The sequence below is a fragment of the Lissotriton vulgaris genome, chromosome 7 (assembly GCF_964263255.1).
Source record: "Lissotriton vulgaris chromosome 7, aLisVul1.2, whole genome shotgun sequence".
NCBI lineage: Eukaryota > Metazoa > Chordata > Amphibia > Caudata > Salamandridae > Lissotriton > Lissotriton vulgaris.
This window is the reverse complement of record NC_141695.1, coordinates 602,650,488-602,675,069: the sequence shown is the minus strand read 5'-3', so window position 1 is coordinate 602,675,069 and position 24,582 is coordinate 602,650,488. Positions and strand designations below refer to the sequence as shown.

The following is a 24,582-nucleotide window of genomic DNA, read 5'->3' as shown; positions in this document are numbered from 1 at the left end:
CAGAATTTATATAGCGCACTACATACCCAGAGGGTCTCAAGGCGCTTAGGAAGGGGAGGAGGATTATTTGTCAAATATCCACGTTTTAAGTTGCTTTCTGAATGCTAGGTGGTTCTGGGTAAGGCGAAGGTAAGTAGGGAGTGAGTTCCATGTTTTAGCGGCCAGGTATGAGAAGGATCTGCCTCCCATGGTGGTCTTGTTGATGCGAGGTACAGTGGCGAGGGCTTGGCTGGAAGAACGTAGTTGGCGGGAGGGGGTGTAGAAGGACAGTCGTGAGTTGAGGCATTCTGGTCCGATGTCGTAGAGTGATTTGTGTGCGTGGGTTAGCAGTCGGAAAGTGATTCTCTTATTGACGGGTAGCCAGTGGAGGTCTTTCAGATGACCAGAGATGTGTTCGTTGCGCGGGATGTCTAATATGATCCTGGCTGAGGCGTTTTGGATTCGTTGGAGTTTCTTCTGGAGTTTAGCGGTGGTACCTGCGTAGAGGGTGTTTCCGTAGTCCAGTCGGCTCGTTACCAGAGCATGGGTGACTATTTTCCTGGTTTCGGTGGGGATCCAGCGAAATGTTTTTTTGAGCATGCGAAGAATGTTGAAGCAGGATGAGGATACGGCGCTGACTTGTCTGTTCATTGAGAGTGAAGAATCCAGGATGACGCCTAGGTTCCGTGCGTGGTCTGTCGGGATGGGTGCTTTTCCAAGGGCTTCCGGCCACCAAGAGTCGTCCCATGCAGAGGGGGATGTACCTAATATGAGGACTTCTGTTTTATCAGAGTTCAGTTTCAGACGGCTGAGTTTCATCCATTCGGCAACTTCTTTCATTCCTTCGTGTAGGTTAGTTTTGGCGGTGCTGGGGTCATTGGTGAGAGAGAGGATTAGTTGAGTGTCATCCGCGTAAGAGATGATGTTGAGGTTGTGTTGGCGGGCGATGGTCGCGAGGGGGCTCATGTATACGTTGAAGAGGGTGGGGCTGAGTGAGGATCCTTGTGGTACGCCACAGATGACTTCAGTGGCCTCGGACTTGAATGGTGGAAGGCGGACTCTCTGGGTTCTTCCGGTGAGGAACGAGGTGATCCATTCAAGTGCTTTTCCTTGTATTCCGATGTTACTGAGGCGTTGTAAAAGGGTGCTGTGGCAGACTGTCGAATGCTGCAGAGAGGTCGAGGAGGATGAGGGCGACTGTGTCTCCATTGTCCAGTAGAGTTCGAATGTCGTCTGTTGCTGCGATGAGAGCGGTCTCAGTGCTGTGTTTTGCTCGGAAGCCAGATTGTGAGGAGTCGAGGGATTTGTTGGCTTCGAGGAAAGCAGCGAGCTGGTTGTTGACAGCTTTCTCGATTACTTTGGCCGGGAATGGAAGGAGCGAGATGGGGCGGTAATTTTTGAGTTCGGTGGGGTCCGCTGTGGGTTTTTTCAGAAGGGCGGTGAGTTCAGCGTGTTTCCAGTTTTCCGGGAAGTTAGCGGAGTTGAAGGAGCAGTTGATGACGTCTCGGAGGTGCGGTGCTATGACGGAGTCTGCTTTGTTGAAGATGTGGTGAGGACATGGGTCTGTGGGGGATCCTGAGTGGATGGAGTTCATCAGGCGGATGGTGTCCTTAGTGGAGATTGGGTTCCAGTCGTTAAGGGTGTTCACGGGGGGAGAATGTTCAGCATGTGGTTGGGTGGGTTGGTCTCCGGGTTGGTTGACGAAGCTGTTGTGGATGTCTGCAATCTTGTTGTGGAAGAATGAGGCTAGGGAGTCGCAGAGGGCTTGAGAGGGGGTGATGTCGTTGGAGTTGGCCGAGGGATTGGAAAATTCCTTGACGATGTTGAAAAGTTCCTTGCTGTTGTGGGCGTTGTTGTCAAGTCGATCCTTGAATGCTGCTTTCTTGGCCTTTCGGATTAGTTGGTGGTGTGTGCGGGTGGCGTTTTTGAAGGCGTCCTTGGTGCTAGTGGTTGGGTCTTTTTTCCAGGCCTTTTCAAGGGAGCGGCAGTGTTTCTTGGACTTCTTAAGATCATCGTTGAACCATGAGGCCTTCTTGTTGCCAGGTTTGCTTTGACGTTTTTTCAGTGGTGCTAAGGTGTCGGCGGTGTTGGATAACCATAGGGTGAAGTTGGCGGCGGCTTGGTCTGGGTTAGAAGAGTGGGCTGGGGTGTTTAGAAGGAGCGATGAGGAGATCTGGTCGATGGTGATTTTGTTCCAGTTTCTTTGCAGAGTTGGTTGGAGGTGGTAGATGGGTTTTGGCTTGTTGTAGGTGAAGTGAACGCAGCTGTGGTCAGTCCAGAGGAGATCCGTAGTGTGGCTGAAGGAGATATGTTTGCTGGAGGTGAAGATAGGGTCGAGTGTGTGACCTGCGATGTGGGTGGGGGAAGTGACCAGTTGTTTAAGTCCGAGGTTGGCGAGGTTGTCTAAGAGGGTGGTGGTGTTGCGGTCGTTGATCTTTTCAAGGTGAAAGTTGAGGTCTCCCAGAAGGATGTAGTCTTTGGAGGGGATCGCGTGTGGAGTGATGAAGTCCGTGATGTCTTCACTGAATTTTGCGCGGGGTCCTGGTGGTCTGTAGAGGAGGGTGCCTCTGAGTGTGGTCTTGGGGTCGATGTGGATCTGGAAGTGAAGGTGTTCGGAGTTGGCGAGGTTGGCGTCAGAGCTGGTTGAGATGCGGATTGATTTCTTATGGACGATAGCGATTCCTCCTCCTGTGTGGCCGGTACGGTCCTTGCGTATGATCTTATAATCTTCAGGGATGGCAATGGTGATGTCAGGGGCGGAGGAGGCGTTCATCCATGTTTCTGTTAGGAAGGCGACGTCTGGAGAGATGGTGTCTAGTAGATTCCATAGGTCAATGGCGTGTCTGTGGACCGAGCGGGTGTTGAGAAGGATGCATTGTAGGTGGTTGGGGTCGGGAATCTGTGGTGTGGTCGTAGCGGAGATGTTGTCGGTGCCGCTGAATTTGCAGGAGTAGCAAGAGAAAGGTCCATGGGAGTGTCCAGGAGCGGCTTGGACGCAGTTGGGGGCGCGACCGGGGTTAAGGGCTAGGAGGGTGGCGGCATCGTAGGTGATGCGGGAGGGCTGGGCAGCGCGAGGGGCAGGGGGACTGGCGCTGGGCGCGGTCCAGGCGCGGACGGGCGTAGACGGGCTTACCTTTGGCGCACCTTCGGCGTGGCCGTAGCGCGTGGGACCATCAGACATTAATGGATAGTGGAGGGGGCGGAGCGTGGGCGGGTCAGCTGGGAGGCGGTAGCGGGGAGGCGGGGCAGGGGAAAGCACAACAACAAAATGGTGGGAGGGATAGGAATCGAAACCAACACAGTGCAATGCCAGCTATGAAGGAATGCACTGAAAGCAGGTAAAGCGCAAAGGACTGAATACTGCTAGGAATATGTAAAAAGCGCTACCCAATGCAGTTATGTTCAAGCGCTACCCAAATGAGCCAAGCACTAGCGCTATGACAATTAAACACGAAGGCTGATAGTTACTTTACACCACAATTAGCAAGGCACAGAGCACAAGCGCTATGAAAATAAACACGAAGGCTGATTGCTACTTTCAGCGCCACCACAATTAGCAAGGCACAGAGCACAAGCGCTATGACAATTAATTAACACGAAGGCTGATTGCTGCTTTAAGCGCCACTACAGTTATCAAGGCACAGAGCCCTATGAGTCAATGAAGCCAAGAAGTCTCAAGAGCTACGATACCACACACGAGGGCTGCTTGAAAAACGCTTCAGCTGTGGGCACTGGAAGGAGGATTGCAAGCAGGAGCCAGGCAGCGTGGGGGAGCAACCGGGAACCTTAACGCTGCTTCTTCTTATGCTTTCTCTTAGACGACTTTGAAGAGTGGGGAGAGGTTGACTCCGACTGAGGATGAGATTTATGACTGTAGGAGAGTAGGGTCTGCTTCCTATGGTTACCCCCTCTTTTTGCTGTGATTCTCTGGTTTTTCAACTTTAGTCTGGCTGTGGTCCTGCTAATCAGGCCCACAGCCTAGCTGTTCTCTCTCTAAATTGATACCATGTACTTTAGGTACATACCAGATTGGTTACTGGGTTACCCTTGTGAGCCCCTGTATAGTGTACCATAGGTACCCAGAGCATAGGTGCACCCTATGCCTACCAGGGGCTGCATCATGTATTGTGCCACCCCTGGTTTGCCTTCCAAACTGACACCCCAGGTCTGTTCACACTGCCTGGGTAAGGTGGTGTAATCACCCCTTACTTAGATATAGTAGACCTATATCTATATATACATATAGACACATATACACACATATACACCTATAAGTCACTCCTATGGCAGGCCTTAACAATACTGGAGGCAGAGTGCTTGGTTTTATGTGACAGAATGCCCTAGCATGAGCTGAGCCCCTCTGCAGCTTTCGGGAAAATCCCCTTATAGCTGTTCTATGATATAGCCATACCATATACTCCTAAGTGCATTATAATCCTCGCGTTTAATGCTAACTTTGGTTTGGCTTTATCAAAACATGTTGTGTAAGGTGTCAAACACTTTGGAATACTACTCCACCCCCCCCCCGCCAGTCCTGGCGGTGGGGGTAGCATTCAACCCTTCTAGAGGGAGAAGACATGTAGTTACTGGTTTACCCGGTTAAAGTTAAAACAGAGCCTCAGCATCACAAAATGGATGCTGCTGCCACAGACACGAGTCTGACCTCCTGTTGATGATGATGATGATGATGAAACACTTATAAAGCGCGTGGTTACCCGAAGGCATCCCAGCGCTAGGAACACTAGATCAAGATCATCACATATCAGGGGAAAAGAAAGGTTGCTGGATGAAACTCCGGCAGGGGAGGCCTGGACAATAGGTTTCCTGCCCAGACAGGCTTTTGTGTATTGGGGCAGAGAGGGCTACATTCAGCGAATGCTTTCCAGACACTGCCTGGGGCACACTAGGCGCTCCATGCATTTCCCAGTTCAAACCGGTTGCTGGGGCACTGTGCCCCAGCTCTGGCGCGAAACTGGACAAAGGGAAAGGGGTGCAACCACCCCCTTCCCAGGTCTACCCATAGATGGGACCTTAAGGGTAGTCCAGCCCCTAAACTTAGTATAAGTATAGGAACCCAGTCACTAGGACTTTAGATTACCCTGGACTAAACTTTGAAACATAAATCCTGGACCTTCCACATTCCATTTCGACTGGAAGACGGAAGACATCTCCCTTGTGGTCAAGGAGTGACCACCCTGTTCAAACAGACACCAACAGCAACTTTGCCGGTTTGCATTTTCGAGGCTCCCGCCAGATCCCGAAGAATCTGCGACACAGGACACGGAATTCCAGACATCTCTGACCCCGACCTTCACTCACAGCAAAGCTGAGACCAGTGGCGGACACGAGAGACGTGGGACCGGAACTCCTGGACATCCTGCATTTTGCAAGCTGCACTCGCTTCACGAGTTAACTGGAAGTCGTGCATTGGGGTCCCGCTTTTGCATTTCAGCTAGACGCATCTTCGCGGTTCCTAGTCCGTTGGCTAGTGAGCCCTCCGAAGACTTTCTTTTGAATCTAACTTGCTTTCCTGGTTGCTCCAGGCTTGCTCCAACTTCCCTACAAAGGAGAAGTTCATCAGACCTTGCTGGTCTGCACCATAGCCAATCTCGACATCCTGTGTGGGTTGAGTCTGCCAAGGTCGGTTGGGTCCAGTCCGGATACTGACACCGCAGTCAACTAGATCCTTCGTGGGACAGCTCGAATCCAGCTCCTGGTTGTCATCGACGCCTCCTGGTCCTCGTGGCTGAAGAGACAAACTTCACATCTTCACTTGAAATCACCGGACATCTGGTGGCATCTTTCTATCGCCGCCCTGGTCACTAGCAAGTGACCCAGACTCTGTCCCTTCTGCTTTCAGGTTCTACAAATCTTCGATCCACCCGGACACTTTTCCTCTGGTCGCCTGCAGCACTTCTTTGTAGCTCTTCATTGAAAACGACGACGAAACCCGACACGAGAAGACACATATGCAACCGGTTCCCTGGGTGAGGTAACACGAGTAGTCCGGTGCTCCCGTGGGTCTTGACTCTCGAAGTGTCCTAGTTTAAACGGGTTCCATCGTAGTCCATCCGGAAGTGTCCTTAAATTGTACATTTGTAACTTCTTCGTTTCCCATAGAAAGTCAATGGTAACCCGCAGCTGTGTTTAGACACTGCACGCGTCTCCTGTGGGCCTCCTACTTCCTAACCTTTGGTTGTTTAGAGTAGCCCCAGCGATTCCACAAGCCCCAGGCCTGCTTTCTAATTCTCTTGTGGTTCTTATACCACTATTTTAGTATATGCATTGTGAGGCCCCTAGGGCATAACGTATACTGTGCAACTTATCATATACTAATTGAGTAACTTGTATTGTACTTTTACCTCTGACCTCATAAAGAGAGCAGAGGGGTTGTGTTTAGAATAAATACATATATACTTGATATATACATTGTGTGGTGTCCTTTCATTTGGTACTCAAGGGATTATAATTGGTAAAACAACTTGCCTAATACGCTCTCTAAAGTCTTAGCCTGATGACTGCTGGTCCATGCTACCACTAGGATAGCTTTCTAGAAGGTTGACTTTACACCCACCATCAATAAGGGTCGATTAGACTAGTGCAAGGAGCCCACTAGAACTAGTGGACATCATATGCCAGGCTAACTTCTCACAATGACGTCCTCTCTTCTCTTTTCTCAAGTTGGCCATAAATAGCTTCACCTCCCTCTCCTTTAATGCCTTGGGGTTCATCTTCTGGCAAGAAGAACAGGTGTTGACGTCGTGGCCGGAACTTAAATGGGGAGAGGATTTGGTTGAACGGGCTAGGATGGTCGATCTCAAATCTGGCGAACCGGGTTCGAGTCTCGGCAATGACGCTCAATATCCTGTGATTTTGGGAAAATCACTTAATCTCCCCGTGCCTAACAAAAATGAATGTGTCCTTGGGTAATGTAAGTGGTGCTCATGTAAAGCGCTCGATACCTTTGGGTCAAGTTCGCTCTATATAAAACAACAGGAAAAAAAATAAAAAATCAGTCGCGAGGGTCTGTAATCACATTCCCTACAGACTTCCTCAGAGGCGACATTCTTCCCCTTCAAAAATGTTGCTATCTCATATAAAAACGCATTGAAGACGCAGAAAAAATGGAACGGACGTCAGCACGCAGACAAAGGTTTTTTATGGCTCCGATGAGGTCATGCGGAGTCACGCGTGGAGCCGTGGCATTGTGACGTCCTAGTCAACGTGGGAGATCTGTAAAGAAAAGTTTCAGTGGACTGCTGGCGCACTGGGACATTTAAGAAGGTGAGGAAACCACAGGTAGACGTATCCATCAGAAGCCCCCCTATTGACCCATGGTTTAGACAGTGGGGACTGTGGCTACACTATTGGGCTGATTTAGCAGGGGAGGTCCTCCACTCACGACAATTAAAATGCAGGAGCAGCAGAGATGCCATTCTAGCATGAGAAGAAATAGTGCCTGTAGGAAGCTGGCTATTTACACAATATATCTAATTTTGATATATCTTATAAATTCCCTTATAAGTGGACAGTGGCTTGCTATAGAAATCTATGTGTGTTCAAGCAGCCTTAGATGTATGACAGAGGAGTGCAAAACATCTGCACACCAATTGATAAAAATAGCAAGTATCTTTATATATGTTTAGGGATCAGAAGAAAATTGTACAGGTAAGTATGTTTTTAAACAGGACTTCCTTTTAGTTCAAAAAGTCGACACTGCAATTTCAGGAAACTGCAATGTTATCCTACAGGAGGAAAAGTCAATGCAGCATTCAGGTATAGCACATCGACTTACGGGACCAATCTCCAGGAGTTAAGTTGAGTGGTGGGCGAGGTTCAAGGCAGCACCAGTAGAACACTATCAGTGCCACTAGGGGGACGGGTGCTGAAGTGCAAAACAGCGCTGGGGGCCTATGTTAATCTATGGAAATTGGTCTTCGTGTAAAGAGGCCGCTGTCTCTGCTGGGATGTCAGTCGGGCTGAACCAACAGGCTAGGGACACCTTTGGTCCTCTTATCCATGGCCCAGGGTCGACGGGTGCAGAGGTGGCTTTAGGCTGTGGCTTTTCCTTAGTGGGAGCAGTCGCTGTAGAGGGGGCCTGCATGCAGAGGCTGCAGATGACAGAGTTCACTGAGGGCAAGACCACAGTGGACTCGGTCTCTTGAGGGAGAGGGACCAGGAGGGCATCGTTAGCCTACTTCAACTCGGGCTTGGAGCGACAAGCGCAGTGGTGTCTTCAGGTGTAGGTTTTCTGCAGTCACGGAGTCCTCACAAGAGTCTTCGGAGGCATGCAGGTTTGAAGGGAATCAGGCCTTTTACTTCTCTGGAGGTCTTGGATCCTGGGTGAGTGATGGTGGGTCTCCCAGGATTTGGGGACTCAGCAATTGCAGGACAAGTCGACTTTTGGTGCAACTGTTGAAGTCAGAATCCAGGCCGGCAGGGTTGGTGCCAGGCCAGTTGCTGGGTCTTCAGTTCTGGCAGCATGCGACTCTTCACATCCTCCTTCGGCTTTCAGGTCAGCAGGATCTGATGTTCTGGTGCAAGGGGCTCCCCTAAAAACAGAATTTGGGAGCATTAAGGGAGTGTAGGGTAGTAGCCAATGGCCTATTGAATACACCCCCTATAAGGCCGCTTCCTGTGGGAAGAAGGCACAACCCTGTCCCAGAGTTCCTAAGTTTACTTTTACCAACATAGCTAACTTTTAAAATTCGCCTCCACTTCAGGTAGCCTAAATTAGGGGTGGTACTGGTCTGAGGGACAAGGCAGGGTTGCTCCCTCTCACCTTTACTTTTTGAGCTGACCCTCGAATACTTGGCATGCAAAATCAGATCCCATTCCTGCATTCGGCTCGGAGCTTCGGCACAATACAGCCATTTTATGTGTTGGCTAGACACGCCCCCCCCATTCCTCCGTTAGGGGATTGTGCGGTACTCCCACGGATACTGAAGAGGAAAAAATGTCTCTGTACGCCAACAGCGGTACAAAAGGGGGTGGTGATGGGCGGAGCATCTGAATCAATCAAACACTGACACCCAGTCAAAAGATCTGGGTTTAATCCATCACCGTTCTTTAGCCCACTCCGCCACCCCAGTTCAGACATGGCTATATGCAAATCAGTCTGACCCTGTGCCTCATGGGAACAGTCCAGCCCGAACTGCCAAGCCATGTCTTCCCTGGACCGGAAACAAGCTTCCGAGGATCGGTTTCTGGCATTCTAGCCGTCTTCACCCCGGCTTGCTTGAATCCAGTGGGAAAGTGAGCAAGGGACTCACGCTTGAGCATGCCCTGCTACACTTATGGCGGCCAAAAGCGGTACAAAAGGGGGTGGTGATGGACGGAGCATCTGAATCAATCAAACACTCACACCCAGTCAAAAGATCTGGGTTTAATCCATCACCGTTCTTTAGCCCACTCTGCCACCCCAGTTCAGACATGGCTATATGCAAATCAGTCTGACCCTGTGCCTCATGGGAACAGTCCAGCCTGAACTGCCAAGCCATGTTTTTCCGGACCGGAAACAAGCTTCCGAGGACCGGTTTCTGGCATTCCGGCCGTCTTCAGCCCGGCTTGCTTGAATCCAGTGGCAAAGTGAGCAAGGGACTCACGTCTGAGCATACCCTGCCACACTTATGGCGGCCTAAAGCGGTACAAAAGGGGGTGGTGATGGACGGAGCATCTGAATCAATCAGACACTCACACCCAGTCAAAAGATCTGGGTTTAATCCATCACCGTTCTTTAGTCCACTCTGCCACCCCAGTTCAGACATGGCTATATGCAAATCAGTCTGACCCTGTGCCTCATGGGAACAGTCCAGCCCGAACTGCCAAGCCATGTCTTCCCTAGACCGGAAACAGGCTTCCGAGGACCGGTTTCTGGCATTCCGGCCGTCTTCAGCCCGGCTTGCTTGAATCCAGTGGCAAAGTGAGCAAGGGACTCACGTCTGAGCATACCCTGCCACACTTATGGCGGCCAAGAGCGGTACAAAAGGGGGGGGTTGATGGACAGAGCATCTGAATCAATCAAACACTCACACCCAGTCTACAGGCTACATACAGTTGGGCGGGGACTCAACTGCGATCCAGAGATGCAATTCTTCCTTGGTGATTAACACCTTGACTATAGGACCACCAAGACTGGATACTGTTGCTGATAATGACTATCACTCCATATGGTCCAGTAGATTTTCTTTCCTTGTGTATGAACATGTTTCTGGAATAATCCTAGCTTGGAGGACCAGGAGATAACATAGAAAATGGGACTTAGCATGATAAATCACGTAGAGTATATGTTGTGAACTCTTACGTGGTTACATAACTTTATTGGACTATGTTACACTACATGTATGTACTTGTTAATATTATTGAGCAAACTCGACCTTTACCTAACTTATTCCATGATATTGAAACCTTTTCTGTCTTTTCTTTTCTTAATACCTCACAAATATTTCGAGAGATCACTTTCCTCCCCATTCGTCGCCGTGTTTTAGCATGAATGTTGGCTTGGTGTCTTCATAAATCCTAATATCTTTAGTGCTGGACAGTTTTGGTATAACCACTCTAACTGAATTAACTTTTTCAGATAGGAGGGCGAAATTAAACTCGGTAGAATTGAGATCAGACCTTGGTTTGGTAATATGACCGCGCGGACTGAAACTATACTTGGAGATTTGATTGAGATTTCGATGGCCACATCACGGGGAAGACGTACGTGCATTGAAAATATTTGCTGTGCAGGACCCCTTACCGTGTTAGAGCTCTAGTCGTTTGACTTGCGATCAAATTTATAGTAACTTCCGGGTCAGGCCCGAGTCACTTCCGGGTAGAGCATTCCAGTGAAGCGAGGGTGATTGAGCCACAGGTAAATGCTTGAGTCCTTATAGAAACTTAAATTAGCTATTTCGACACAATTGTAAACGTAAATATTAGTCGTTCCTGAAGGTTTTCACACGGACTAATTAGCTCATGATTTTCCGTTGTTACAGAAAAATGTGCCACACGTACCCGTGTGTCCCGGACGAATAACTTGGTTTGACTATATCGACACTTCCGAACCAACTTCACTTTGAAGGTTTATGGATTAGCTGGCGTCTTTGGATTGTCTTAACATATATCGGGTAAGACGATGTTTAGAAAAACGGATCATTTTATTGTAATTGGGCTGCTTGAGTAGGCGAGTGCATTCAAGTCTGTGGGACGTATATGACCACCTGGATGATGTGCCCTCTGACTAAATAGGGAATCACATAATAGATGTACTCGTTAGTCTAGAAATATCAACTTTGATACCAATCGCGAGGACAATTTCAGTCTGAATATTGCAAGTTTCAAACATTCGATTGGACTGCTTATATGAGCGATGTCCTAGTCATTTTCGTGTGTAAACTAGGTATATCAATAACTTATGATGTACAGTTTGTTTTACGTACGCACCCCTAGCTTACAGAATCTCTGAAATGTTGGCGTTAATTGCTTTGCAGGGAGCATTATACCGCTCACACCACACCACGGGGTCACCCTTCCGGGTTGGAAGTATCACCGGAACTGGGGTAAGAACCTACATGAATGTTGTCCTAAAATCCTAAGGGGGGGGGGGGTGAACACCTAATTATGGAATATGGATTATTAATCCCATTTCCTTTCGGTTTCCTTCTTTTTCCTTTTTCTTTACTTTCCCTATATGATTAGCCTAACTACTGAGGATTCAGCCATTGAGGTATCATAAAAAAAAATTGTGCTTTATCACGTTCATTGGGATTCTTTTGGGTTGTGTCACATTTTTATTGCCGTGATTCAATGTGTGGTTGAATAATGATTTTTGATCTACAATCTTCTTGCGTGATTTAGACGTGGCACGGGTGGTAATGTCACTTTCTGCTGCGACGCACAGTCATAATCAGCTTTTGTTGATGTGAAAAATAACACTTTGGTCATTTGAGACTCTCAACATACTTTTTAACTCCAGCAGCTATGGGTTCCACACGTAGAGGTGATTTCCGATTAAAATGTCACTTCTGGGTATACATTGTATGGTATATCAGTTCTTATGATGGTTTTAGCAGGCCTGCTACTTAGGTCATCCTTTTTGTATCTTTTCCAGCCCTAAAGAGTTGTAGTAACTGTGTATGTACAGTCCTAAACGAAACACGTGTCGGCTGGCTGTAAATTATCCATGATCTGATGACCTAATAAAAAGGAGAAATACATAAAACTCCAAGAACCGACGTTGGACAGATTTATTTTCGATTTTGTTTGTCACATTGCTGTTTTTACTTTGTTTGAGTGCGCAGGACCTTGTGTTCATGTTTATAGATGTGATCTGTTTCACCCTTAAATTGAGGGGTTCTATGGGTCTCCCCCCCTGCTGGCACCATTACCTATGCTAAATAGGTATCACGTTAATATTGCTTGAGCGCCCAAACATCCTGTATAATTAAAACGCTACCGTTGGTGTTATTACTTTCAGTCCTCTGGAAGCTGAAGTTAGAGTTGGTTCAGTCCGACAGTAGATCAGTAAAAGTGTTAGGATAAGGTCACTGAAAGTTTAGAGCAAAGCTCTACTTGGGGCTTCAGTCACACACGACGTGCAGGAGAAATCTGAGATATGTAGGTGGAGTAGGAGAGCAAGCACTTATACCTCAGTAGCTGAAGTTTGGGTTACTTCAAATGAGATGGATTTGCTACTAAACAAACACTGTTGCTGATTGCCTATGGCCATTTTACTACTGTTTAATGCTATTTAAGATTACCAGGGATTCTCAGCCCGGTGACAGGGAGTGATTCAAACATGTGAATATTTATTTATTTTATTTAATGCCTCTTTATAAAGCGCAGACTTTACCCGAAGGTGTCAGAGCACTGTACAATAGAACCAGTTACGTTACATGAGAGAAATGGTACAAATTAGAACGACACAAAAATCCACAGGAAAGGTAGAGTAAAACCATTTTGGCAATCATAAAATATCAGACACAGCACTCAAGGGTGGGGAATGAATAAGAAGATGTTACAAAGATGAACTAACTTCCTGGAGTGGTCTGAGAATGAGGGCATTAGTTCTGAAAGTGTCTTTGAAAGAGAAGAGATTTGAGGTCCGCTTTGAAAATCTGGATGGAGGTGGTGGCACGGAGCAATGGCGGAAGCGAGTTCCAGATTCTCACTGCATTACCTGAGAACGATTGAGCCATCTATCTTTCCTTTGTGAAGGAGGGGGACTCAAGCAGAAACTTTTCTGCATTCCGAGAGGGTCTCGAACCTCCTGACATTTTCAGTTTATTCGCCACGTAACGAGGGAAGGAAGTGTGCATGGCTTTATGTGTGATGCAGGCAGTTTTATAAATGAATCTTGCCGATGGGAAGCCATCAAAGAGAAGACAGGATAGGAGTAATGTGGTCACTTCGTTTGGATCCTGAAATAAAGCGAGCTGCTGAGTGGAGGACGGATTTCAGAGGGGAGCGGTGAGATTTGGGTAAACCAGTCAGAAGAGAATTGCAGTAAACCAGTCTAGAGAGAACTAGCGATTGGACCAGTGTTTCTAGGTCTTTCTTTGGGAAGAACCGACGGATCCCGCACAGAAGGCGCAGCTGGTAACGTGCGTTCTTGGCAATGGTGTTGATGTGGGAGATTAGGTTGAGTTTTTTGTCAAGTATGACACCTAGGGATTTAGCACGGTCGACAATGATGGGTTTATTGTTCAGTAAATTCAGCTGATCAATCCAGGATTGAACCGGAGTAGGGGGAGAGAGAGAGGTAGATAGGAGGAGGAATTCAGTTTTGGTGGGATTCAAATAGGCAGTGAGTGACCCTCACCCCAAAACCCCCCCAAACCCAGCCCTTAAAACTACCCCAACCCCCTTCACCCGCCCTGAAATCCTAAAACCAGAAACGCGGCCCCCTTCAAAAAATTACCCCGCCCTGTCCCCCAACCCCTCCCTGAGCCCGAGACACAACCCTTTAAAACTGACCCAGCCCCACTTACCATTCTGCGTTCCTGTCTGCTTCCCGTTCTAACGTGTCCTCTTCCGAAGCATCAAGTCAGTCTCCCCGCCCTTCTGGACAGCTAGACCGTGCACTGCCTTAACCACACATATGCGTGTTTGAAGCATATGCGTGATTAAGCCAAGCGTGGTTTCGCTTGCAGGGAAACGGCACGTGTGGCTCAACCCACGTAGTAAAGACCGTTTCCCATATTGCACGTCTAGGTGTCTGTGTTTGTAGCCAGTAAGTAAGACAAGAACTTTTCGGGGGCTCAGACAGTTCACTATCCAATAATGGTCGCCATGCATGGCAGGTACGACAGTAATGAAATTGCATTAACAGGGTTGGCCTTTCGGTCTGTGTTTTGAGCTGTTCCCAACTGCAAAGCACCTTTCCATCAACGAAATCACCCATGCACAGTATCTCCAAGTCACGCAGGGCGTCTACTATGGCACACTCCTTACCCAATAGAAACCACTCCCACCATTCCTATGGCAATTTGGAGAATAAAGCAAAGTTGGTTGTTGCTTATTTACTGATTTATGAAAAAGATATTTCGTGGTACCCACCGGGTCTATCATGAGGAAACAGAGGAATAGTTTACTAAACATAAAAGGATCTAGACTGCAGGGGTCTCCAAACCGGTCCTGGAGGGCCGGATCCATGCCAGATTTTTAAAGTAACTACATGTATCTCAATGGGGATATCCACAAAATCTGGCATGGATCCGGCCCTCCAGGACCGATTTGGAGACCCCCGATCTAGAGACAAAGGAGATACTCCATCGCACTCTAGACACACGTGGTAACTCAGCCTGGGCATGGAACTAGAAATACAAAAACTGTGCTGCTCTGTAGCATGCTTCAAAATCAGGAGCATTAAGCCCCCCCCTGCCAAATAAGAGAGTAAGTGTAGTCAATTGCGCTTGAGGCTGCTTGCCAGCCCACGCCAAAAGTAACATCAAGGAGCGCAAGGTCCCGAACAGGGCACATGTTAATAAAATTGGGATAGTCACAAATAAAAACAGAAATCGTGGAAGTACAACCATTTTCACGATAGCTATATGTCCAATAAGTAGAAGCAGAAGGTGTATCGAACAGTCTACCGCCTCAATAAGGCGCTGAATCGCTTTTCCATAATTCTCTGTTAATACCAATCCTGGATCAGTGTGAATCATTATATCCAGGTAGCATCAGTAAGGTCAGTGGTCAATTTAAGAGGAAACTCAGCTGTCGCAGGTGTTCTACTATCAAAAGAGGAAACATAAGACATTCATCCCAATTTATAGGAAGTCCTGAACGACCAGCAAAATGTACTACCTCCCTAAGAACCGGAGCAAGATTCCGGTCAGGGTCGCAAATATACAAGAGTGTGCCATCGGCATACGCAGAGGTAATTACATTGTATTTCAAAAACCGGATGCCAATGTGGGTATGAAATTCCAGCAACACACAAGCTAGGGATTCTATGTCAGAACTGGAGGCTTCAGATCATGCTTTTGTACCTTCTTCGCTGTTTTATTACAAAAGTCACAGCAGCCAAAAACAAACCAAATAACAACAGCCCTACCTTAGAACAAAGGATATGGGCAATACAGAAAACAATGTCCATCGACTACAACTCCCATGAGTAATACTAGGCAGTCCATATTATAGTCCCTTCTCAGTCTCCACTGCAGTTAGACAGGACGTCCCCTTCATGACCACTTCCTCTTTCTTCGCTGCTTCGCAGCCAGTTATGTGGTTTTCTGCCCTCTCTCCTCATTTCTGCTGTGTTTGGGGTTTGTTGGGACTTCTTATGGTAGCTTTCATATATTGATGAATTGTGGGGCTTTGCTGTGTGCTCCGTTTTTCCTTTACAGAGCCCATTTCGGTCGCGGGAGCCTTTTTCTGCTCCTACCCGACTTTGCCATTGTTTCGGCCGCCTCCGGCCACTAGAGGGTGCTGCTGCGTCTCGTTCTCCTCGGCGCGGGTTTCCTGTCGGGGAATCGCGCTGAGGAGAACGTTTCTGTCAGTTGCTCACTGTCACCTCACCCTGGCGCTCGGATGAGCCTGTATTGCCCCACAATTAATTACTACGCCCCGGTGGGGGTCTGTATAGCGGCGTGACCGCGTTGCCGCCTGCGGGCGTTTAAGGGCACTCATTGTTATTTTTCTGCTTCCATGGACGAGCCTAGCGCGCTGGGAGGTGACTGAGGCCCGGTCCTTTCAGGAGGGCCTGCGCGCTAGTGGGGTGAGTGCCCTCCAGAAATCCCGGTCCCACTGGGCACCTACTTTAGGCAGTACCGCTCTGCCCACATATTAGTTCTGGTTCTAACCAGCAACCCTATTCCACAATTTGACCCTGGCCTGTTTTTCACTCCTACAGTCCTTAGGTTGGTGCTGGTCAGCTAGGGGCGATTGGGGACGAGTACTACGAAGAGGAGTTGTCGCAGGGCTACCTCAACGACGATGAGTTCTACCAGGCTGTAGATAGCTCGATTTATAGATGTGTCTCTGAAATTGTGGGGCCTATGGAGGACCGCCTATCCGCACGTATTACCCAGGAGTGCGAGAGGGTAACCCAGGCGCACCTAGGGGTTGCTGCAGGTTCTTCCGCCCCGACAGGGTCTACTCCCCCGGCCCCTAAGAAACCCTGTAGAGATGTGTGCCGGGTGATTCGCAGGGTGTGAACAGGGACGCCTTTGAGAGGTTGCGTGACGCATTCCTAGCTAAGGCGATGGATCCCGCCCCAGTGTCTTCCCCGGCCCCGGGCCCCTCGGGATCCGCTGGTCCGGCTCCTGTGTCTCCCGTACCTACCTCCCCGGCGGATACTGATGATGAGGATGGGTCGGAGCGTTCTTGGCGCCTTTTGGGCTCTACCGCCGAGCTCCCTCGGGATACCTCAGGTATGTTGGACCCGGATGAAATCATGCATCCGCGGTCTGCTGCCTGTGCCCCCAGGGAGAAGGTGGTGAAGTTCGTCGCTGGCCGCCTCCGCAAGCCCCTGGAAAAGGAGGCAAGGAGCTGTTTGCGCGGAGAATGTCCTAGGCCTACGATAGAGGGAAAGGTGGCCCTTACCCCGGAATTAGACCCAAAAATGGCCACATTTTTGGCTAAATTCGTAAAGGATCCCCGCAAAGGCATTGATCGTTCCTGGCGGTCTTGCCAAGATAAGCTCTTGGATGCCATTGGCCCCATTACGAAGATTCTAGACATGGCGGAAGAAGCCAAGGAGTCCGGGCGGCCATCTACCCTGAGGTCCTCTCTAACTGGGAGCAAAGAGTAGTGGTCTTCCTGGGAAACGCGAATTGCGCGTTGTCTACCGAGCGTAGGAGGTCCCTCTTAATTAAATTGGATCCTAAGTTGGGTGACCTAGCCTCTTCGGAAGCGGGAGCAGTGGCCCAGGGTGGTCTCTTTGGGGAACCATTTATAAAAGAACTGGGGAAGTTTGTAAATACATTCATGTCCCTGGATAGGGCCCAGTCGAGTATCAAAAAGGTCTTCCACCAACGTTTCTCCAGGCGGGCCGGTCGCGGAGGGGGCCGCGCGACCGGCCGTGGTGGTCAACAGACGACCAACAGGAATCAAGGCTCCGGACGAGGACAGTATAACTCCTCTCAGAACTACAATACCTTCAACCCCACCAGAGGACAACGCTTCCGTGGCCGTGGTGGATTCAAGAATGCTGCCAGAAACACCTCTAACGGTGAGTGTCATTTCGGCGGACAAGGTCCACATGGGGGGACGGTTGGCTTGGTTTCCAGACGCCTGGGCCGCACTCACAGCAGACGCTTGGGTTTTGCAAACAATGCGGGGTTTCCATGTGGAATTTTACGACCAGCCCCGCCAAGACAGGCCTCCACCCTCTATCGTTTTCTCTCGTGCGGACGCACTGCTGGTAGACGAGGAGGTGTCGGATCTGCTGCGCAAGGGCGCCATTTGCCCTTCAGTTCGACACTCAACGAAGCGACGCAGTTTGCTGTTGATCAAAATTGAGCCCAAGATGGGGGACCTCTCCACTTCAGAGACCTGCATGGTGGCCCAGACATATCTGTATCGGGGACCCATTCATTCGAAAACTAGGCAAATTTGTTAATACTTTAAATTCATTAGACAAAGACACATCCTTGATGAAAAGCATCTTCGCCCCTCGTGTTTTTGCCTGTCATGGTAGGGGGGCGCTCGACGGGCCGCGCTTGGATCATGCCTTTGCCAGGGGTACTGAATCTCGCCAATGGCAGGAAGCATAAAGATTCAGGAACTTCTACCCGACAAGATCCTACCGTCTTCGAACAGGTGCCAGAGGTGGTTCCAGGGGAACAGAGGCTTGAACAACTTCCAAGGTGAGAGTGCAAGCTTCAGAGGGGTTGCAACTTAGGGGCCATTTGGTACACATTTTGCACAACTGGGAGGCTCTTTCCTTAGATGCGTGGGTACTCCAGATGGTGAAGGGGTTTCAGATAGAGTTTGATGGGGGCCCCTGCAACCACACAGACCCAGACCCCTAGCCTATTCCCAAGAACAAATGGCCATGGGGGACTTGGAAATATCTCAACTCTTAGAGAAGAGGGCTATTGTCAAAACCTCCCTTCATCCCAAGGGTTTTCTCAGCAATCTTTTTCTCAAGGAAAAGAGGGATGGCGGCCAACACCCAGTGATCGATGTGTAGTAATTCAATGAGTGGCTTGTCTATTGCCACTTCAAGATAGAGGGTATACACCTCCTCAGGGATCTTCTTCGATTGTCAGATTGGATGGTCCGTTTGGACTTGAAGGACGCCTACCTGACGGTGGACATCTTCTCACCCCACAGGTACTTCCTCCAATTCCAATAGAAATCCTAGGTGTTCGAATTTGCTACCCTTTCATTTGTGTGGTCATCCACCCCTTAGTGTTTCACCAAGCTCATGAGACGGTGGTCAAACATTAGCGAGCACGGCGGGTGTGACTAATCGTCCATCTCGACGTCATTGTGATCATGGACCAGTGCCCAGTGCGACTATCGGCACATCTACAGATTACCATAGATCCCTTAGAGTTTCTGAGCTTTGTGATCAACATGGAGAGGTCTGCGTTCTGCCCGACGCAATCCCTACTGTTTCAGGGGTTTCTCATGGATTCCGTCAAGGCCACCCTCAGTCTTCCTTCTCACAAACAGACCAAAATACAACACGAACTAAGGATGCTATTCAGGTCACAAGTACCACTTCGACACCTGGCACGTATAGTGGGTCTTTTATCTCCCGCCATTCAGGCCATTTTCCAAGGGCCTCTCCATTGTAGGGCGTTACAACGCCTGAAGATCTCCCACTTCCAGCGAAGCCTTAAATACTCCTAGTTTGTTCTGCATTTTCCAGAAGCGTGAGAAGAAATTTAGCGGTGGATAACACACATGGAGGCTAGGAACGGTCGGACGATCTTCGGCTCTCAACCCGATCTGGTGACAGAATCAGATGCCAGCGGGTCGGGTTGGAGAGCTCATTGTGGGGAATTAACCTCAGCAGGAAAGTGGTCCGTTACAGAACAATCCCTGCTTATCAATTGCCTACAACTGAAGGCTGGTTCCTTTGTCATCAAAAGTTGAACCAGAGACAAAGTCCAGTGTTACGTCCTCTTGAAGATGGACAATGTGGTGGCAGTCAGTTATGTCTATCATCTGGGGGCATAAGGCCAAAGACCCAATCCGATCTGGCTTGCACTCTTTGAGAGTATTGTCTGTAGAATCACATATCATATCCATGTCGGCGGAACATCTACTTGGTCAATCCAATCAAGTGGCGGATTGGCACCTCAGACTCTGGTGAGATGCCAGCCTGAGAAAACTTCAGACACAGGTATTTCAACAAATCCAGAGGAGATGGGGCCCGTTCTCCATAGATCTTTGCGTCTCACCTGGACTTCCAGATGCTCCAGTATTGCAGTTGGAGGCCAGACACTGATGCGGTGGCCACAGATGCATTTCTCCAAGATTGGAGCAGGGAGGCAGCATAAGCGTTCCCTCCATTTGCAATGATAATGAGGGTCTCAGCGCAAGTTCGTAGAGAGCGAGCAGATCTGGTGATGATCACCCCATTCTGGAGGTTGCAAGCTTGGTTTCCAGCGATGATCAAACTTTCTTGGAATTTTCCAACCCCTCTTCACTGTTTACGGATGTTCTCCGGGATCTCCAGGACAGTCTTCACTCCCTAATAGTGGCAGGCTCATGGCCTGGAGGATTACCGGGAACGATGGAAAGTCCCGAGCATTTCACAGGAAGCTGCCTCTTAACTTGCCTGAGTGTGGGACGGATAGCACAAGCCAAACAATACCGCTCCACCTGGTCCAGATGGCTGGGTTGGTGTTTCCAAACGGCAAGTAGATCCCCGGGGGGCGGACGTTGTCTACGTTCTGAACTTCCTAACGCAGTTGGCTTCCAAAGGTTTAGCCTACAGGTCGATAACCACTTTCAGATCAGCAATCTCGGTGGGCCATTGGCCACTGGAGGGTCACCCAGTAGGGCAACACTCCTTAGTGTGCAAACTCTAGAGAGGTATCATGTTGTCACTTCCTCCAGAGCCCAGGTACTCCACATTGTGGGATGTGAATTATGTGTTGAATCTCCTCAGATCTTGGCCCTCTAACAAATACCTGTCCAGAAAGCAGTTGTCAGCAAAGCTGGCCATGTAATTGTACTGGATTTTGTGCCGGAGGGTTTTGGATGTCCGGGCATTGGACTTACCAGGTAGGGTATTTATGCCCAAAGAGTTGGCTTTTCACATTGCTCACCTAATGAAGTACAATTCCTGACTGGCGTTTTACCCTGCTTTCCTGGAAGGGCCAAAGTTATGTGTTGTTTGAACACCTAAGGCCTATGAGGTGGTGACGGAGGACTTGCGTCCTCCTGGGGAAAGACCATTGTTGATCACACTAACTAAACCTCCTTAAGCGGTTTCTTCCCCTAAGATTGCCAGGTGGGTCAGATGGATAATGCAAGAAGTAGGTATTGATGTTCCAAGTTTGGGACCCACTCAGTCAGGGGGGCCATGGTATCCAAAGCTAGAGGAGCTAGGTTTGAGGATATCCTCAACATTGCGGACTGGTCGTCCAATTCTACTTTTAAAAGGTTTAATTTTAAACCAGACTCCACTCTGGCAACCCTAGTGGTGGAAAAGCATTAAACAAGCCTAATACTCTTCTTCGGGTACGGACACTGAACAAGGACTCATGGGAAATGTAGTTACTGTTGTAAAGAAAGGAAGAAAGAAAAGCCTAAGCCTCGCCTCCGTGTCCTTAATAGAATTGAAACTTTCCTTTACGATAGCTAGGAAATTTTTCATTCAACTCCATCATTTATCTGAACAGGGTAACCTTGTGTACCATATAACCTGACACCATCAGGCCAGCCTAAAAGTAACCAAACGATGCAACTCACTATATAAAACATTGTCCACATTTGCCTGCGTAAAACAAACATTGGAGTGCTGCGAACCTCACCACCCACCCACGCCATAACTCCCATCTTTCGACAGGGCATTACAGTTCCCACGCTTAACCCATTATACCCTGAAGAGTATGTTATGCACACATGGAGGCAGATGTAGCCTGGCGTACTCTCCTGTAACACGGTCATAGAAGGGCCGTTACAGTAACAGTTTCTTATCTCACAAACTATGAATAAAAATGAACGAAATAATAAAGTGAGCTAAATAGCAGGGCATTGCAGTAATCATCGAGCAGCACAGCAGATGCTATATAAAAACATGATACACAGTATCTGGAGGCACAAATAGATCATTCGGGCCTCTCCCAGAGCCCCCTATCTAACAAGTGCACACACCTCTGTACTCTGCACATTGCAATAGCAACATATCACAATAGAGTCACGATTGATATAGATGAGCATTAGTGAGCAGGAGCAATTCTACGTACCACATGTCACATCAAATACAGACAGAGTAACTTCATGGTAGTTCAAGACAAAAAGCAATATAAACAACACTCGATCCTCTTCATCAAGTTCATGAGAAGAGGCCTGACCCTCATCTGCAACGGTGAAACATGTCACTACTAAAGGCCCTTCTATCCATCTGCTCACCTCTGGCTTGCTTTCAGAACAATGTTCTTAAGCATCCTCCTAAATGGCCCTCTATCCTCAATTCAAAAGTATATCAGCCTCAAAATGTTTATAAATTGCAGACAGGGGAGTAGTTCCTTACCATGCATTATTCTTCTGCGCTAATTGTGAATCTCAGTGTTTAAACACAGCATGTAAAACCCAGCTAGTATTTAAAAACGGCATTTGCAACCTCACTTTTCACCTTTTGGACCAAGCATAACGTAGAGACTAAACAGTATAAAGGCACTTCAATAGGCCCTTACTGGCTGGAGGTCTGAACTTACCGCCAGTTTCGGCCTTCACTGAGCCCTTGATAAGATTGGCACCAAACACAGGCTGCTTGATTTCACAGTCTTTCATCAGGTAGAACGGCATCATGAAGGACTGTAGGGGGTCCCTTCCCTTGCATACGAAGATGACCTGCCAGTGAAATGTTTAAAGGCATTAAAGAGCAGCAGATATTAGGAAAGTCTGTTTCATACAGCAGGTATTCCCCACTCCCTTTTCAGACTGTCCTCGATTGGCAGTTGAGCGAATCCTATTAACTCCTCAAAAGTAAGAAATGAAACTCCTCAGCTGGGTGGTCAGAGCGACATACCATTTTAGACATGTACATTGCGCTAGAATTAAGGAGGTAACATGAATGCTACATTTTGAGAAGTTCTCAGCACTTTACAACATTTTGTTTCTTCCACAGAAGGTACAAAACAGTAACAGAACAGGTGTTATGAATCATGTTTCTCTGTGATCCAGTTAACACGGTTTTGTGTTGACCTTGGTGTGAGAAGTTGGCCCGATATGCAGTGCTCACTATTCTAGTGATCACTATGGATCAGTCCAAACAACCCTTATGGTGATTGGTTGTAAGTCAACCTTAGACCAGCTATCCTAGTAGCGTGGATACGAGCAGTCTTCGGGCTAAACTCTAGAGGGCGTGTTAAGCCAGCTGTTATACCATCACATATACCCCTTGAACACCAAGTGAAAGGACACCACACAAGTGTTATGAAATAAACAGTGTATTTATTTAGATCACAACAGCCCTGTACTCTTTATGAGGACAGGGTACTAAGCACACAACAAAACTCTTATAAAAATACTTCAAGTTGCACAATTTACACAAATGCCCGAGGGGCACGAAAAACCATATACTATGGAAGTGGAATGCGAAATTACTAGCAGGTAAGTACTGTACTAATAGGCTTTGGAATCGCTAGGACTACGTTACTGAACCTTCAGATTACTAGTAGGCGGCCTAGGGGACTCGGGTGCAGAGTGTGCACTCTCACGCGGGATGCGGGACAAAGTCTATGGTAGCTAGATTTCACAAAGTTAGTGTTCTCGGGCGAACCCGACTAGGTAGATCGAAAACTACAGTGGATCCTGACCCTTGGATAGTGAGGCTATGCTGGGGCACCGAAATGCCGAAGTTACCTAGCCCAGGGGCTGCAGCTGCATAGGTCTCAAAAGACGCGGGAATCCTCGTAGACGAACCAGGAGCCTGAAGAAAGAAGTTGCTGGCAGGCGACCAGTGAAGATAGTTCGAGTGATCCAAGCCTGGATCGAAGATGGATGACACCTGAAAGCAGTGGGGACCAAGTTCGTGACTACTAGCCAGCAGTCAGGTGGCACCAGGAGGGCACCGGATGGTAGTCACCTCGACTAGGTGAGTGGGCGACGCTGGGCTCTGCAGTCTCACGGACCAGGAGGCGTTGTCGGCGACCAGGATGGAGGTGCGAGCTGTCCCACGATGGATGATGCTGTCGACGTCGCTGGACCCAGGATTGGGGCAACAAGTCTTGGCAAATTCAAGCCCACGCGGTGGACCTAAAATGGCGTCTTGAGTGGACCAGGAGGGTCCGGGCTGCTCCTCTTTTGGAAGGGAGCAAGGGCCAGCCTGGAGCAACCAGACCAGCAGCAGTGATGTCGTCGGGCGTCGTTAAGAAGGCCACAAGCCAGCGGGCTAGTAGCCAAACAACGCGGTGAGCAGCAAAAAGCAGAAGGGCCCCACGCAGATCGTGGAGATGCTGGGAGGCTGGACTTCGGTGCTGGAGCTGCTCAGGGTCGGGGCTTCTCGGACCCCAAAGCACTCACCAGAGGATCCCTCGGCGGTCGTGCTGGATAGAAGTCGTGCAGTTCTGATGATGGCCGGTCCCTCGAGGTCTCGTCGCACCTACGGTTCTCAGCTTAGCTGTAGAGGTAGGTAGAGGTCAGAGGTGCCAGGGAAGCCAGGTCTCGTCGTGCTGGTCGGTCGGATTCCTGAGGAAGGACGTGCAGCAAACCGCAGAGTTCTTAGATGGTGCCTGCGGATGCAGGGTGACTACTCCTTAGCCACAAGGGAGAAATCTTGAGAAGAAGTCGAGAGTTCCTTTCGTAGAAAGTAGTTTCTTGATTCAAAGATGATCTGATCTGGAAGGGTCCCCGCTCCTGCCTTTATCCTAAAGAAAGGGGTGGGTACGCGACTAGGTCCTGCCCTAGGGGTGGGACCAGGAAGGGGGGTGGTTACACCCCTCTCCCATGCCGGACTTTCCCCAGGCCAGGGGCTGGTGTGCC

The 24,582-nt window shown here is 48.9% G+C and overlaps 1 protein-coding gene across 1 annotated transcript in view; it reads right to left on the bottom strand.

Annotated features, from left to right (window-relative positions):
• The window catches only part of WBP2 (WW domain binding protein 2), a 242,899-nt gene that overhangs the window by 154,201 nt on the left and 64,116 nt on the right, over positions 1-24,582 (bottom strand). The window contains exon 3 of the mRNA XM_086930725.1: positions 22,314-22,449. Within this exon, the coding sequence (XP_086786851.1) occupies positions 22,314-22,449 (136 nt within the window). The remainder of the gene's footprint in view (positions 1-22,313; positions 22,450-24,582) is intronic.